Source organism: Pseudophryne corroboree, chromosome 12, assembly GCF_028390025.1.
Source record: "Pseudophryne corroboree isolate aPseCor3 chromosome 12, aPseCor3.hap2, whole genome shotgun sequence".
Taxonomy (NCBI): Eukaryota; Metazoa; Chordata; class Amphibia; order Anura; family Myobatrachidae; genus Pseudophryne; species Pseudophryne corroboree.
Genome location: NC_086455.1, coordinates 176,756,397 through 176,772,390, shown reverse-complemented (window position 1 = coordinate 176,772,390; position 15,994 = coordinate 176,756,397). Strand labels below are relative to the sequence as shown.

The window sequence follows — 15,994 nt, the reverse complement described above, 5'->3', positions numbered from 1 at the left end:
CTGAGGTAGGAGCTGTAGGTGTAATAGTAGTAGTAGTGCGACGGAGGTAGGAGCTGTAGGTGTAGTAGAAGTGTGATGGAGGTAGGAGCTGTAGTGGTAGCGTGACGGAGGTAGGAGCTGTAGGTGTAGTATTAGTAGTAGTAGCATGACGGAGGTAGGAGCTGTAGGTGTAGTAGTAGTAGTAGCGTGACGGAGGTAGGAGCTGTAGGTGTAGTAGTAGTAGTAGTAGTAGTAGTAGTAGCATGACGGAGGTAGGAGCTATAGGTGTAGTAGTAGTAGTGTGACGGAGGTAGGAGCTGTAGGTGTAGTAGTAGTAGTAGTAGTAGTGTGACGGAGGTAGGAGCTGTAGGTGTAGTAGAAGTGTGATGGAGGTAGGAGCTGTAGTGTTGTGACGGAGGTAGGATCTGTAGGTGGAGTAGTGTGACGGAGGTAGGAGCTATAGGAGTAGTAGTAGTGTGACGGAGGTAGGAGTTGTAGGTGTAGTGGTAGTAGTGTGACGGAGGTAGGAGCTATAGGTGTAGTAGTAGTGTGACGGAGGTAGGAGCTGTAGTAGTAGTAGTGTGACAGAGGTAGGAGCTGTAGGTGTAGTAGTAGTAGTAGTAGTAGTAGTAGTAGTGTGACGGAGGTAGGAGCTGTAGTAGTAGTGTGATGGAGGTAGGAGCTGTAGGTGTAGTAGTAGTGTGACGGAGGTAGGAGTTGTAGGTGTAGTGGTAGTAGTGTGACGGAGGTAGGAGCTATAGGTGTAGTAGTAGTGTGACGGAGGTAGGAGCTGTAGTAGTAGTAGTGTGACAGAGGTAGGAGCTGTAGGTGTAGTAGTAGTAGTAGTGTGACGGAGGTAGGAGCTGTAGTAGTAGTGTGATGGAGGTAGGAGCTGTAGGTGTAGTAGTAGTAGTGTTGTGACGGAGGTAGGAGCTGTAGGTGTAGTAGTGTGACGGAGGTAGGAGCTGAAGGTGTAGTATTGTGACTGAGGTAGGAGCTGTAGTAGTAGTGTGACGGAGGTAGGAGCTGTAGGTGTAGTAGTGTGACGGAGGTAGGATCTGTAGGTGGAGTAGTGTGACGGAGGTAGGAGCTATAGGTGTAGTAGTAGTGTGACAGAGGTAGGAGCTATAGGTGTAGTAGTAGTGTGACGGAGGTAGGAGCTGTAGGTGTAGTAGTAGTAGTAGTGTGACGGAGGTAGGAGCTGTAGGTGTAGTAGTGTGACGGAGATAGGAGGTGTAGTAGTAGTGTGACGGAGATAGAAGCTGTAGGTGTAGTAGTAGTGTGACTGAGGTAGGAGCTGTAGGTGTAGTATTGTGACGGAGGTAGGAGCTGTAGTAGTGTGACGGAGGTAGGAGCTATAGGTGTAGTAGTAGTGTGATGGAGGTAGGAGCTGTAGGTGTAGTAGTAGTGTAACGGAGGTACGATCTGTAGTAGTAGTGTGATGGAGGTAGAAGCTGTAGGTGTAGTAGTAGTGTGACGGAGGTAGGAGCTGTAGGTGTAGTAGCGTGACGGAGGTAGGAGCTGTAGTAGTGTGACCTGAGGTAGGAGCTGTAGGTGGAGTAGTAGTAGCAGCGTGATGGAGGTAGGAGCTGTTGTAGTAGTAGCGTGATGGAGGTAGGAGCTGTAGGTGTAGTAGTGTGACGGAGGTAGGAGCTGTAGGTGGAGTAGCATGACTGAGGTAGGAGCTGTAGGTGTAATAGTAGTAGTAGTGTGACGGAGGTAGGAGCTGTAGGTGTAGTAGAAGTATGATGGAGGTAGGAGCTGTAGTGGTAGCGTGACGGAGGTAGGAGCTATAGGTGTAGTAGTGTGACGGAGGTAGGAGCTGTAGGTGTAGTAGAAGTATGATGGAGGTAGGAGCTGTAGTGGTAGCGTGACGGAGGTAGGAGCTATAGGTGTAGTAGTGTGACGGAGGTAGGAGCTGTAGTAGTGTGACGGAGGTAGTAGGTGTAGTAGTGTGACGGAGGTAGGAGCTGTAGTAGTAGTGTGACGGAGGTAAGAGCTGTAGTAGTAGTGTGACGGAGGTAGGAGCTGTAGGTGTAGTGTGAAGGAGGTAGTAGGTGTAGTAGTGTGACGGAGGTAGGAGCTGTAGGTGGAGTAGTGTGATGGAGGTAGGAGCTGTAGGTGTAGTAGTGTGATGGAGGTAGGAGCTGTAGGTGTAGTAGTGTGATGGAGGTAGGAGCTGTAGGTGTAGTAGTAGTGTGACAGAGGTAGGAGCTGTAGGTGTAGTAGTAGTAGCATGACGGAGGTAGGAGCTGTAGGTGTAGTAGTAGTAGTAGTAGTAGTAGTAGTAGTAGTAGCAGCGTGACTCAAGTAGGAGCTGTAGGTGTAGTAGTAGTAGCATGACGGAGGTAGGAGCTATAGGTGTAGTAGTAGTTGTGTGACGGAGGTAGGAGCTGTAGGTGGAGTAGCATGACTGAGGTAGGAGGTGTAGTAGTAGCATGACGGAGGTAGGAGCTGTAGGTGTAGTAGTAGTAGCGTGACTGAGGTAGGAGCTGTAGGTGTAGTAGTAGTAGTAGCATGACGGAGGTAGGAGCTATAGGGGTAGTAGTAGTAGTGTGACGGAGGTAGGAGCTGTAGGTGTAGTAGAAGTGTGATGGAGGTAGGAGCTGTAGTGGTAGCGTGACGGAGGTAGGAGCTATAGGTGTAGTAGTAGTAGTAGTGTGACGGAGGTAGGAGCTGTAGGTGTAGTAGTAGTAGTAGTAGTAGTAGCAGCATGACGGAGGTAGGAGCTGTAGGTGTAGTAGTAGTAGTAGTAGCGTGACTGAGGTAGGAGCTGTAGGTGTAGTAGTAGTAGTAGTAGTAGCATGACGGAGGTAGGAGCTATAGGTGTAGTAGTAGTAGTGTGACGGAGGTAGGAGCTGTAGGTGTAGTAGAAGTATGATGGAGGTAGGAGCTGTAGTGGTAGCGTGACGGAGGTAGGAGCTATAGGTGTAGTAGTAGTGTGACGGAGGTAGTAGGTGTAGTAGTGTGACGGAGGTAGGAGCTGTAGTAGTAGTGTGACGGAGGTAGGAGCTGTAGGTGTAGTAGTGTGATGGAGGTAGGAGCTGTAGGTGTAGTAGTAGTGTGACAGAGGTAGGAGCTGTAGGTGTAGTAGTAGTAGTAGTGTGACGGAGGTAAGAGCTGTAGTAGTAATGTGACGGAGGTAGGAGCTGTAGTAGTAGTGTGACGGAGGTAGTAGGTGTAGTAGTGTGAAGGAGGTAGTAGGTGTAGGTATAGTAGTGTGACGGAGGTAAGAGCTGTATGTGTAGTAGTAGTAGTGTGATGGAGGTAGGAGCTGTAGGTGTAGTAGTGTGATGGAGGTAGGAGCTGTAGGTGTAGTAGTGTGAAGGAGGCAGTAGGTGTAGTAGTGTGAAGGAGGTAATAGGTGTAGGTGTAGTAGTGTGTTGGAGGTAGGAGCTGTAGGTGTAGTAGTGTGACGGAGGTAGTAGGTGTAGTAGTGTGAAGGAGGTAGTAGGTGTAGGTGTAGTAGTGTGATGGAGGTAGGAGCTGTAGGTGTAGTAGTGTGACGGAGGTAGGAGCTGTAGGTGTAGTAGTGTGACGGAGGTAGTAGGTGTAGTAGTGTGACGGAGGTAGGAGCTGTAGGTGTAGTAGTGTGACGGAGGTAGTAGGTGTAGTAGTGTGAAGGAGGTAGTAGGTGTAGGTGTAGTAGTGTGACAGAGGTAGGAGCTGTAGGTGTAGTAGTGTGACGGAGGAAGTAGGTGTAGTAGTGTGAAGGAGGTAGTAGGTGTAGGTGTAGTAGTGTGAAGGAGGTAGTAGGTGTAGGTGTAGTAGTGTGACGGAGGTAGGAGCTGTAGGTGTAGTAGTGTGACGGAGGTAGTAGGTGTAGTAGTGTGAAGGAGGTAGTAGGTGTAGGTGTAGTAGTGTGACGGAGGTAGGAGCTGTAAGTGTAGTAGTGTGACGGAGGTAGTAGGTGTAGTAGTGTGACGGAGGTAGTAGGTGTAGTAGTGTGAAGGAGGTAGTAGGTGTAGGTGTAGTAGTGTGATGGAGGTAGGAGCTGTAGGTGTAGTAGTGTGACGGAGGTAGTAGGTGTAGGTGTAGTAGTGTGAAGGAGGTAGTAGGTGTAGTAGTGTGACGGAGGTAGGAGCTGTAGGTGTAGTAGTGTGACGGAGGTAGTAGGTGTAGTAGTGTGAAGGAGGTAGTAGGTTTAGGTGTAGTAGTGTGAAGGAGGTAGTAGGTGTAGTACTGTGACGGAGGTAGGAGCTGTAGGTGTAGTAGTGTGACGGAGGTAGTAGGTGTAGGTGTAGTAGTGTGATGGAGGTAAGAGCTGTAGGTGTAGTAGTGTGACGGAGGTAGGAGCTGTAGGTGTAGTAGTGTGACGGAGGTAGGAGCTGTAGGTGTAGTAGTGACAGAGGTAAGAGCTGTAGGTGTAGTAGTGTGACGGAGGTAGGAGCTGTAGGTGTAGTAGTGTGACGGAGGTAGGAGCTGTAGGTGTAGTAGTGTGACGGAGGTAAGAGCTGTAGGTGTAGTAGTGTGATGGAGGTAAGAGCTGTAGGTGTAGTAGTGTGACGGAGGTAGGAGCTGTAGGTGTAGTAGTAGTGTGACGGAGGTAGTAGCTGTAGGTGTAGTAGTGTGATGGAGGTAAGAGCTGTAGGTGTAGTAGTGTGACGGAGGTAGGAGCTGTAGGTGTAGTAGTGTGACGGAGGTAAGAGCTGTAGGTGTAGTAGTGTGACGGAGGTAGGAGCTGTAGGTGTAGTAGTGTGACGGAGGTAAGAGCTGTAGGTGTAGTAGTGTGACGGAGGTAAGAGCTGTAGGTGTAGTAGTGTGACGGAGGTAGGAGCTGTAGGTGTAGTAGTGTGACGGAGGTAAGAGCTGTAGGTGTAGTAGTGTGACGGAGGTAGGAGCTGTAGGTGTAGTAGTGTGACGGAGGTAAGAGCTGTAGGTGTAGTGGTGTGACGGAGGTAGGAGCTGTAGGTGTAGTGGTGTGATGGAGGTAAGAGCTGTAGGTGTAGTAGTGTGACGGAGGTAAGAGCTGTAGGTGTAGTAGTGTGACGGAGGTAAGAGCTGTAGGTGTAGTAGTGTGACGGAGGTAAGAGCTGTAGGTGTAGTAGTGTGACGGAGGTAGTAGGTGTAGTAGTGTGACGGAGGTAGGAGCTGTAGGTGTAGTGGTGTGATGGAGGTAAGAGCTGTAGGTGTAGTAGTGTAACGGAGGTAAGAGCTGTAGGTGTAGTAGTGTGACGGAGGTAAGAGCTGTAGGTGTAGTAGTGTGACGGAGGTAAGAGCTGTAGGTGTAGTAGTGTGATGGAGGTAGTAGGTGTAGTAGTGTGACGGAGGTAGGAGCTGTAGGTGTAGTAGTGTGACGGAGGTAAGAGCTGTAGGTGTAGTAGTGTGACGGAGGTAAGAGCTGTAGGTGTAGTAGTGTGACGGAGGTAAGAGCTGTAGGTGTAGTAGTGTGACGGAGGTAGGAGCTGTAGGTGTAGTAGTGTGACGGAGGTAAGAGCTGTAGGTGTAGTAGTGTGACAGAGGTAAGAGCTGTAGGTGTAGTAGTGTGATGGAGGTAGTAGGTGTAGTAGTGTGACGGAGGTAAGAGCTGTAGGTGTAGTAGTGTGACGGAGGTAAGAGCTGTAGGTGTAGTAGTGTGACGGAGGTAAGAGCTGTAGGTGTAGTAGTGTGACGGAGGTAGTAGGTGTAGGTGTAGTAGTGTGACGGAGGTAGGAGCTGTAGGTGTAGTAGTGTGACGGAGGTAAGAGCTGTAGGTGTAGTAGTGTGACGGAGGTAAGAGCTGTAGGTGTAGTAGTGTGACGGAGGTAAGAGCTGTAGGTGTAGTAGTGTGATGGAGGTAGTAGGTGTAGTAGTGTGACGGAGGTAGGAGCTGTAGGTGTAGTAGTGTGACGGAGGTAAGAGCTGTAGGTGTAGTAGTGTGACGGAGGTAAGAGCTGTAGGTGTAGTAGTGTGACGGAGGTAAGAGCTGTAGGTGTAGTAGTGTGACGGAGGTAAGAGCTGTAGGTGTAGTAGTGTGACGGAGGTTGTAGGTGTAGTAGTGTGACGGAGGTAGGAGCTGTAGGTGTAGTAGTGTGACGGAGGTAAGAGCTGTAGGTGTAGTAGTGTGACGGAGGTAAGAGCTGTAGGTGTAGTAGTGTGATGGAGGTAGTAGGTGTAGTAGTGTGACGGAGGTAAGAGCTGTAGGTGTAGTAGTGTGACGGAGGTAAGAGCTGTAGGTGTAGTAGTGTGACAGAGGTAAGAGCTGTAGGTGTAGTAGTGTGACGGAGGTAGGAGCTGTAGGTGTAGTAGTGTGACGGAGGTAAGAGCTGTAGGTGTAGTAGTGTGACGGAGGTAGGAGCTGTAGGTGTAGTAGTGTGACGGAGGTAGGAGCTGTAGGTGTAGTAGTGTGACGGAGGTAAGAGCTGTAGGTGTAGTAGTGTGACGGAGGTAGGAGCTGTAGGTGTAGTAGTGTGACGGAGGTAAGAGCTGTAGGTGTAGTAGTGTGACGGAGGTAGGAGCTGTAGGTGTAGTAGTGTGACGGAGGTAGGAGCTGTAGGTGTAGTAGTGTGACGGAGGTAGGAGCTGAGCAGCTGTACTATGATGTGTTATCCGTAACGCCAGCCATTGCTGTGTGACACAAGCTCTCTGCGTGTGTGCAGACATTGTGTTGAAGGCTCATTTGTCTGCTTTTGTGTCTTTCCCACCATAAAGTACTGCTCTTGCTGATATATCATTTCTTTCTCTCAGGATTTACAGTGTTTGGAAAGCTCTGGGATCACTTCTACATTTGTCACTTGGGATAGAGATCTAACAGCCCTCTCCCCTAAGCCATGGCGGACCTTGAGGCTAGTAATTGCAGGCCCCTCTCTCCTGTTGAGCTGTATAATCAAGTGACGATGCAAGGGGACAAAGTGCGAGCATTGAAAACCGATAAGGCACCGAAGGTAGGTGCATCATTAGTATGTACACAGGTTACCTGCACATGTCCTATAGCAATGTCCTGTGGTCAGCGCAGCGCCTGACTGCTAGTGGCAGTCTGTGCAGAGAACTATAGTGTTTCTCATCCTTCCTTCATAAAGCACTGACGTATTGCACAACACTGGAGGGGCGATGACACTGGACCGAGGGCGTGACTGATCTGTATGAAATCTATCCCAGCTGTGCATTGTTGTTAACGTGATTACAATGTGGACTAGTTATAGGAAGATATCCATAAAGAAACAGACCTGTTTATCTAAATGACTGTGTTCTATAGTAAGCCACCAAGTATGCACTGTTCTACCGAGATACAAATGTTCTATCTGTACGAGACACACAGTGACATGTATCCTTGTGATAATGACTATGTAATCTAAATCGCAAGGAAAGTGAGTGCAAATCGCAGGGTTAGGCAGCTTGCGATACCGATGCGCACTCCCGCAGGGTCGGTATCGCAAGGAAAGATACTGTGCAGGCACGGCAATCATGAGTATCTAGTGTACTATCTGGTACAAAATTGATGCTTCTGGGCTTTGGGGGGAGTTCAAGGGAAATTGCATAGTCAAAATCGGAGATAGGCAATATCTCACTGTATGTATGCACCTTAACTCAGATTTATTATTATTATTATTATTATTATTTGTGTCCCAGTTCCAAGCCTGGCTCCCAGCACCTCAGCCCACCAGTGCTATGGTGCTAAATGAAAACACCACTATCTGCGCTAGGCGTCTTTATGTAAGATCAATGCTATGCGCCAGGAAGGGGATACATGTAATTACCTTTGGGGGCTGTGGCAATGCAGCTGATTAACCCCCGGTGCATTGAACCAGAGGGGGGGAGAGCCCCGGAAGTCCCAGATTGCAGAGAAAGCCCTATAAGCATAATAAAAGATGTGTGGTCGCAGGTCCCAAGCTGCAGTTCTGCGGTGGATATCAGAACGTATGTATAAAACTGCACTGTTCTCCATGGTGGTCTAGAGAGAATCCCAGAGTTCTCTGTGGGCTGCTGGGTCTTCCAGCCCCTCCCAGGCAAACAGCCTGTTATAGCCTCCTCCATGATAGCATGGGAAGGCAGAGGCACAGCTGGCCAACTCGGCCAGCTAAATGGTTTCAGGGAGCAACAAAGGACTCCCACTCTCTGGGCAGGAGACTCTACCTGATGACCTGTGTTGCCCAGCTCTGGAGCTTGGATTCAGGCTAGAGGTGGCAGGCTTGGTCCCTTAGCAGATTCTGGGAAGATCTTTCTGGAGGGATTTTTTTTTTTTGTGTACCTATTCCCAGACGAGGCACACATGGGCAGTGGCTAGCACTGCCGGTGGCCGAGGCACAGAGGAGTAAACATCCTCAGTCTATAGTGGACAGTGTTAAAGGTGACCATGCCTTGCGCATGCAAGACACATTCACTTGATTTGATTGGGTAAAGATAAGAGGGCAGAACTACCCCTTCTGGTATTTTGTCTTGGATTGAGATTAAAAGAGGGCTGTGTGCCTCAGAAAATCTATCTGTGAACGCGCAGAGCGAAAGAATATGTGGGTCCTATTTCACTGTTTCTGGGTCCCATCACAATTATAGGCAGTGCTTTAGAAAAGCAGCAGATGGAGTAGAGTTGGAGGTTGAGGCAGGGAACACTTGAGGCAGGGCGGGTGTACAGGGGGTTAAGGGCAGGCAGTGCGGGGGGGGTAGGTAGTGGGTAAGGGCAGGCAGCAGTTGGGGCACACATGGGTGTGGGCAACAGTTTTTGAGAAGTGCTGCGACCGAGTAGCAGTTGGGGTAAAGGAAGATAAGGGCATGCAGCAGTTGAAGTAGGGAGGGGGGGTAAGTAAAGACAGCAGCTTGGGCAATGCTGGGGGTAGTAATGGTGTAAGTGTGGGTAGCTACTGGGGGCAGTACTGGGTATAGGGGCAGATTGTGGCTGGGGCAGTACTAGGGTCAAGGAGTAAGTTAGAGGCAGACAATACTGGGGCAGTGCTGGGGGTAGTGAGACGATAAGATTGGGGAGGATTGAAAGTTCACTTTTTAGGAATTATAGCAGTAAATCATGGTTAAAGAGTTTTCTATTGCCGCAGTAACTGGCGATAGAAAACCATAGGGAGAGAGTGAGGCAGTGGGTGACAGGAGATTGTGAGAGTCAGTGGATGATCCCAGGGAGTGGGTGACTTAGAGAATAACGGGGGGGAGGCAGTGGGTGCAAGGAGAGTGAGGTGACCAGGTAGTAGGTGATGGGGAGAGGCAGTGGGTGACAGGAAAGCGTGACGGGAGAGGCAGTGTATGATAGGAAAGGGTGAAGGGGAGAGATAATGGGAGACAGAGAGGCAGTGGGTGACTGGGTGAGGCAGTGGGTGACAGGAAAGGGTGACGGGGAGAAATGGTGGGTGAGATGGTGGGTGACGGGGAGAAACAGTGGGTGACATGAAAGGGTGACGGGGAGAGGCAGTGGGTGACAGGAAAGGGTGAAGGGTAGAGGCAGTGGGTGAAAGGAAAGGGTGACGGGGAGAGGCAGTGGGTGAAAGGAAAGGGTGACGGGGAGAGGCAGTGGGTGACAGGAAAGGGTGACTGGGAGAGGCAGTGGATGACAGGAAAGGGTGACGGGGAGAGGCAGTGGGTCACAGGAAAGGGTGACGGGGAGAGGCAGTGGGTCACAGGAAAGGGTGACGGGGAGAGGTAGTGGGCCACAGGAAAGGGTGACGGGGAGTGGCAGTGGGTGACCGGAAAGGGTGACTGGGAGAGGCAGTGGATGACAGGAAAGGGTGACGGGGAGAGGCAGTGGGTCACAGGAAAGGGTGACGGGGAGAGGCAGTGGGTCACAGGAAAGGGTGACGGGGAGAGGCAGTGGGCCATAGGAAAGGGTGACGGGGAGTGGCAGTGGGTGACAGGAAAGGGTGACTGGGAGAGGCAGTGGATGACAGGAAAGGGTGACGGGGAGAGGCAGTGGGTCACAGGAAAGGGTGACGGGGAGAGGCAGTGGGTCACAGGAAAGGGTGACGGGGAGAGGTAGTGGGCCACAGGAAAGGGTGACGGGGAGAGGCAGTGGGTGACGGCGTTGATTCTCCCTTGTGTGCACAGATGAAGCCTGGGCGTATGCTCCAGCTGCTCCTATTGCGATGGATATGGGACAGACCTAGAAGAGGAGGGCCAGCTGTTGAGAATGGGGTAAGGGACCCGGGGTAGGGGGACCAGACAGAACGGTGGGGATGGAGCCATGATAAAGCAGGGGTACGCGGGAAGGTGGGCCAGGGCGAGTTGGGGCAGACACTGGGTGATGGGCCCAATACTCTCATATGCAGAACGTCCCTAAATAATAATTAGAATCCTCCGGGGATAATTATGAACCACTGCCTGCTACTATGTCTCACCTGGAGAATGCACCCCCAGGGCACTCCGCTCATCCACGGATACTGAATGCAGCAAGTTAGGCTTTCTCTGATCCTCCCAGAGTCGTTCATGCTGCCTCCTCCGAGTCCTCACTCCGCACCCCGCAGAACCAGACTGAGCAGCAACACTCCCAGCCCCCCACACCGTGACCTGGCCTAGGCTACTGTGCACAGGTCACAGCCAGCAGGGGGCAGAGCAGCGGACTCATCTGCAGTGTGCCACAGAGATGGGGACACAGCGTGAGAGAAGCCGCTGCTTCTGGGAGAAGACACACTCACAGTGGAAGAGAAGACACTCAGTCATTGGGTGGGGGGGTTCCGTGGACTGCCCGGTCACTGTGCCCAGCAGTGATTGGGACATGGTGGAGGTGCAGGGGGAACGTGTCTCGGGGTGAGGCTGCGCACATTTCAACAATTGAGTCCCTCACTGTCTATAGTGCGTAAAATACCCACTCACTCACTGACCTTAAGGAGAACCAGTCTTATGAAGCGTAGAATGGGGTGTGTGGTGGGTGGGTGGGTGTGCAGGGAGCCAGTCGCAGTGACTCTTCTCACCAGCACTGCTTGTTCTGCTCAGTCTCTCCTGGCTGTAGATATTGGAGTGTGACGTCATCCATTGCAGGAAAGTGTAGAATGTGCTGGATGCATGTCTGGCCAACCCTAGGCAGACACCGAGGTTGTATTACGGAAATCCGGCCCTGCGTGGTATACAGGTACACCACCGATTTTCCGGCATCCTCGGTTCCAGTGCCGTGCCGGATTATCGGTTTTGCCGGATTAACGGTGGAAACTAATTTTGCACCTTCAGAACATTTCTAAGGCAATAAATAGTAAAATATATGCTACAGTATAATATTAATTAATGAATAAACACAGTGTATGCAAAACTGTTTATAAGCAAAACAGTTATCAGGTACGTTTTGAACAACCATTAACAGTAAGTGAAACAGTCACTACAAGGAAAGTACTAAACCTCATGCAAAATGACACTCTTACCCTCCCACAGCCCAACTCCCACTACAACCTACCCTATACCTTCCACAGTCCAACTCTAAACCTTCCACAGCCCAACTCCCACTACAACCTACCCTATAACTTCCACAGCCCAACAACCTACCCTATACCTTCCATAGCCCAACAACCTATCCTATACCTTCCACAGCCCAACAACCTACGCTATACCTTCCACAGCCCAACTCTAAACCTTCCACAGCCCAACAACCTACCCTATACCTTCCATAGCCCAACTCTAAACCTTCCACAGCCCAACAACCTACGCTATACCTTCCACAGCCCAACTCTAAACCTTCCACAGCCCAACAACCTACCCTATACCTTCCACAGCCCAACTCTAAACCTTCCACAGCCCAACAACCTACGCTATACCTTCCACAGCCCAACTCTAAACCGTCCACAGCCCAACAACCTACCCTATACCTTCCACAGCCCAACTCTAAACCTTCCACAGCCCAACAACCTACGCTATACCTTCCACAGCCCAACTCTAAACCTTCCACAGCCCAACAACCTACCCTATACCTTCCATAGCCCAACTCTAAACCTTCCACAGCCCAACAACCTAAGCTATACCTTCCACAGCCCAACTCTAAACCTTCCACAGCCCAACAACCTACCCCATACCTTCCATAGCCCAACTCTAAACCTTCCACAGCCCAACAACCTACGCTATACCTTCCACAGCCCAACTCTAAACCTTCCACAGCCCAACAACCTACCCTATACCTTCCACAGCCCAACAACCTACCCTATACCTTCCATAGCCCAACAACCTACCCTATACCTTCCACAGCCCAACAACCTACCCTATACCTTCCACAGCCCAACAACCTACCCTATACCTTCCACAGCCCAACAACCTACCCTATACCTTCCACAGCCCAACAACCTACCCTATACCTTCCACAGCCCAACTCTAAACATTCCACAGCCCAACTCCTACGTATTGCGTGTTACGCCCATGCGCAGAAAATGTTCCGGATTAAAGGATGTCCCTAACCCCCTTTAATCCGGACAAATCAAAATTGTCCGGATTAAAAGAGGTTCCGGATCATCGGTTGCCGGAAAATCGGTGGTGTACCTGTATAATCATTGCCGTGTCAGGGGACATAACACTGGAATAATCCTCAGGATGGCTGAATCTGAATGATAGATGCCGATGTAAGGAGTAGATGATGGTCTGAATAAGAGAGGGGAGAGGGTCCTGCTTGTGAGAGCTTACATTCTAAAGGGGAGGGGTAGACTGTGAGCGTGAAACAGAGCGCTTACGATGACAGTTTGATGAAGAAGAGGGTCTTCAGAGCCCGTTTGACTTTTGTAGAGAGTCTGAGGGGGAGAGGTAGAGACTTCCAGTAATAGGGAGCAGCATGTGAGGAATCTGGGAGGTGAAAGGTGGTAATCAGTAGGCAGGAGAGTCAGCGTGTATTAGAAGAGGGAAGAGGACGGGTGGGAGAGTAAAGGGAGATAAGGTCAGAGATGTAGATGGGAGAGGAGTGGGTGAGGGCTTTGTAAGTGAGTGTGAGAAGTATGAATTGGATTATGAAAGGGAAGGGAAGCCAGTGAAGGGCATGTAGGAGAGGGGAGGTGGACGTAGTACGTTTGGTGAGGAAGATGAGCCGGGCAGCAGCATTGAGGATAGATTGGAGTGGAGAGAGGTATGTGTCAGGAATGCCAGTCAGGAGGAGATTACAGTAATCCAGTCTGGAGATGACCAGTGAGTGGATGAGGGTTTTGTAGCATCTAGGCTGAGACGGGTTCTGATCCTGGAAATAAGAGATAGAAACAGCAGGACTGTGAGGTGCGGAATGTGTGGTTTGATGGAGGAGGCACGGTGCACGTTGGGGCTAGAGGAGAGAGTGAGACGTTGGTCAGTCAGCTGAGCAGGTACATAACTTTAGGGTGCTAGGAAGTAAATGCTATATGGTAAAAGATGCACGCTGCTGTATAAAGCAATGATTGTAACGCTGTTATCTCTCGCTATGCTGTAACCCTAATAAACGCATTCATTTCACTGCACCCCCAGATTTCTCTCTAAAGGATCATGAAGATACGGGGTTCCAGATCACTCACAATGGTAGCCTAGGGTCGGTGACTTATCTCAGCCGCCTTTACCGTGTATGGGCACCGTGAGACAATAGGGAGTACACAGAAGGAGCAATGATGAAGGCGCGTTACAGAAGCTGCCGGACGGAGTTATCCAGTTATCTGTCTGCCATATTAGGCGTCCACGCCATGCCCCACGTAGGCTTGCAAAATATTCCTCTGTATACAGCGCAGAACCTCTGCGCTGGGGAACGGATAATGGGTCATTCCGAGTTGATCACTCGCTGGCTAGTTTTAGCAGCCGTGCAAACGTTATGCCGCCGCCCACTGGGGAGTGTATTTTCGCTTTGCAGAAGTGCGAACGCATGTGCAGCCGAGCTCTGCAAACACAGTTTGAGTAGCTCTGAACCTACTCAGCGCTTGCGATCACTTCAGCCTATTCGTGTCCGGATTTGACATCATACACCCGCCCAGCTACGCCTGCGTTTTTTCAAACACTCCCTGAAAACGGTCAGTTGACACCCAGAAACGCCCCCCTTCCTGTCAATCTTCTTGCAGCTGTCAGTGCGACTGAAAACTTTGCTAGAATCTGTGCAAAACAACAACGGGCTTTGTGCCCGTACGGCGCGCGTGCGCATTGCGGTGCATGCGCAGAAAAGCCGTTTTTTAGCCTGATCGCTGCGCTGCGAACAATGGCAGTTAGCGATCAACTCGGAATGACCCCCAATGACCGGAGGTGTCTCATTACTACAGTGGCCTGGTGTGCTTTTGAATTGCCATATCCCTGCCTGTAAATAACATTGATGTGTTATTTTCAGGATGAAATTGATGCTGCGTTGAAGCTTCTTCTGGCTCTGAAAGTGGACTATAAAAATTCTGTAGGGCAAGATTACAAACCTGGCTCCCCCCCAACAGATGTCACCTCTGTTCCCAACAACGGGCTGCCTGCTGCAAGTGATGGCGACGACTTTGTTGATCCATGGACAGTGCAGACAGGGAGTGCGAAGGGGGTGGACTATGACAAACTTATAGGTAAGAAAAAAAAAAAGAAAAAATCAGAGCTGAGGAGAGGCGGTGGTCAGTGGGAGAGCGTAGATAGAGGAGGGGATCAGAGCTGAGGAGAGGCAGAGAAGGTGATCAGAACTGAGGAGAGGCGGCGGTCAGTGGGAGAGCGGAGATGGAGAAGGTGATTAGAGCTGATGATAGGCGGCGGTCAGTGGGAGAGCAGAGGGAGAGGCGGCAGTCAGTGGGAGAGCGGAGATAGATGAGGTGATCAGAGGAGAGGCGGTGGTCAGTGGGAGAGCGGAGATGGAGGAAGTGATCAGAGCTGAGGAAAGGTGGTCGGTGGTAGATCGGAGATGGAGGAGGGGATCAGAGCTGAGGTGAGGCGGTGGTCAGTGGGAGAGCGGAGATGGTGGAGGTGATCAGCGCTGAGGAGAGGCAGAGATGGAGAAGGTGATCAGAGGAGAGGAGGAGGTGATCAGAGCTGAGGAGAGGCGGTGGTCAGTGGGAGAGTGGAGATGGAGGAAGTGATCAGAGCTGAGGAGAGGCATTGGATAGTATGAGAGCGGAGGTGGAGTAGGTGATCAGAGCTGAGGAGAGGCGGCGGTCAGTGGGAGAGCGGAGATAGAGTAGGTGATCAGAGGTGAGGCTGTGGTCAGTGGGAGAGTGGAGATGGAGGTAAAGTACCTGATCTGAGGTGTATCTTGAGAATTGTTATTTTTTGCGATCATTTTTATGACTGCAGCTTTCATTAATATCACACACTTTCTTATGTAAACAAAAATGATGATAACACAGAGACATCTGCTCTATTTTACCTTATGCAAATGTGTTGCAGGTTTTAAATAATTTATACTAATGAACCATTACAATTTTTTTGGTGTGTTTTTTTATTTTTTTTATTTTTACGTCACTAATGTTGATTTGACTCGCTGTCTGGTAAAGTCCTATATTTATTTGCGCAATTCGCACACTAATGACTCTCAGTTTAGGCTGTGTAGACCAGAGCTTCCCACCATGATCCTCTCCGTTTAGGCTGTGTAGACCAGAGCTTCCCACCATGATCCTCTCCGTTTAGGCTGTGTAGACCAGAGCTTCCCACCATGATCCTCTCCGTTTAGGCTGTGTAGACCAGAGCTTCCCACCATGATCCTCTCCGTTTAGGCTGTGTAGACCAGAGCTTCCCACCATGATCCTCTCCGTTTAGGCTGTGTAGACCAGAGCTTCCCACCATGATCCTCTCCGTTTAGGCTGTGTAGACCAGAGCTTCCCACCATGATCCTCTCCGTTTAGGCTGTGTAGACCAGAGCTTCCCACCATGATCCTCTCCGTTTAGGCTGTGTAGACCAGAGCTTCCCACCATGATCCTCTCCGTTTAGGCTGTGTAGACCAGAGCTTCCCACCATGATCCCCATTTTCCGCGAGTGGCGAGGCCAAGGAAACTGCGTCTGGGATGCAAGCTGCACTGCAACGGCAAGCGCGAGTAAGCTCAGGCTTACCTCAGCGTGCCACGATGTTCAGCCCATCTGTGATCACATCGCAAATGCAGGAAGGAGGTGGCAAAGCTGATTGCAATCCTTACTGAATTAGGCCGTTATTCAACAAAGATCGTATATGCTGAGCTACTCACAGTAACCCTCTACGATAGGTTGCGTAAGCCTGAGCGTATTGGCTAGCGAGGCTAA

The 15,994-nt window shown here is 50.5% G+C and overlaps 1 protein-coding gene across 1 annotated transcript in view; it reads left to right on the top strand.

The window, feature by feature from the left end:
* The window catches only part of WARS1 (tryptophanyl-tRNA synthetase 1), a 206,465-nt gene that overhangs the window by 55,774 nt on the left and 134,697 nt on the right, over positions 1–15,994 (top strand). The window contains exons 2-3 of the mRNA XM_063948647.1: positions 6,646–6,842; positions 14,126–14,339. Of these exons, the coding sequence (XP_063804717.1) occupies positions 6,729–6,842; positions 14,126–14,339 (328 nt within the window). The 5' untranslated portion in view covers positions 6,646–6,728. The remainder of the gene's footprint in view (positions 1–6,645; positions 6,843–14,125; positions 14,340–15,994) is intronic.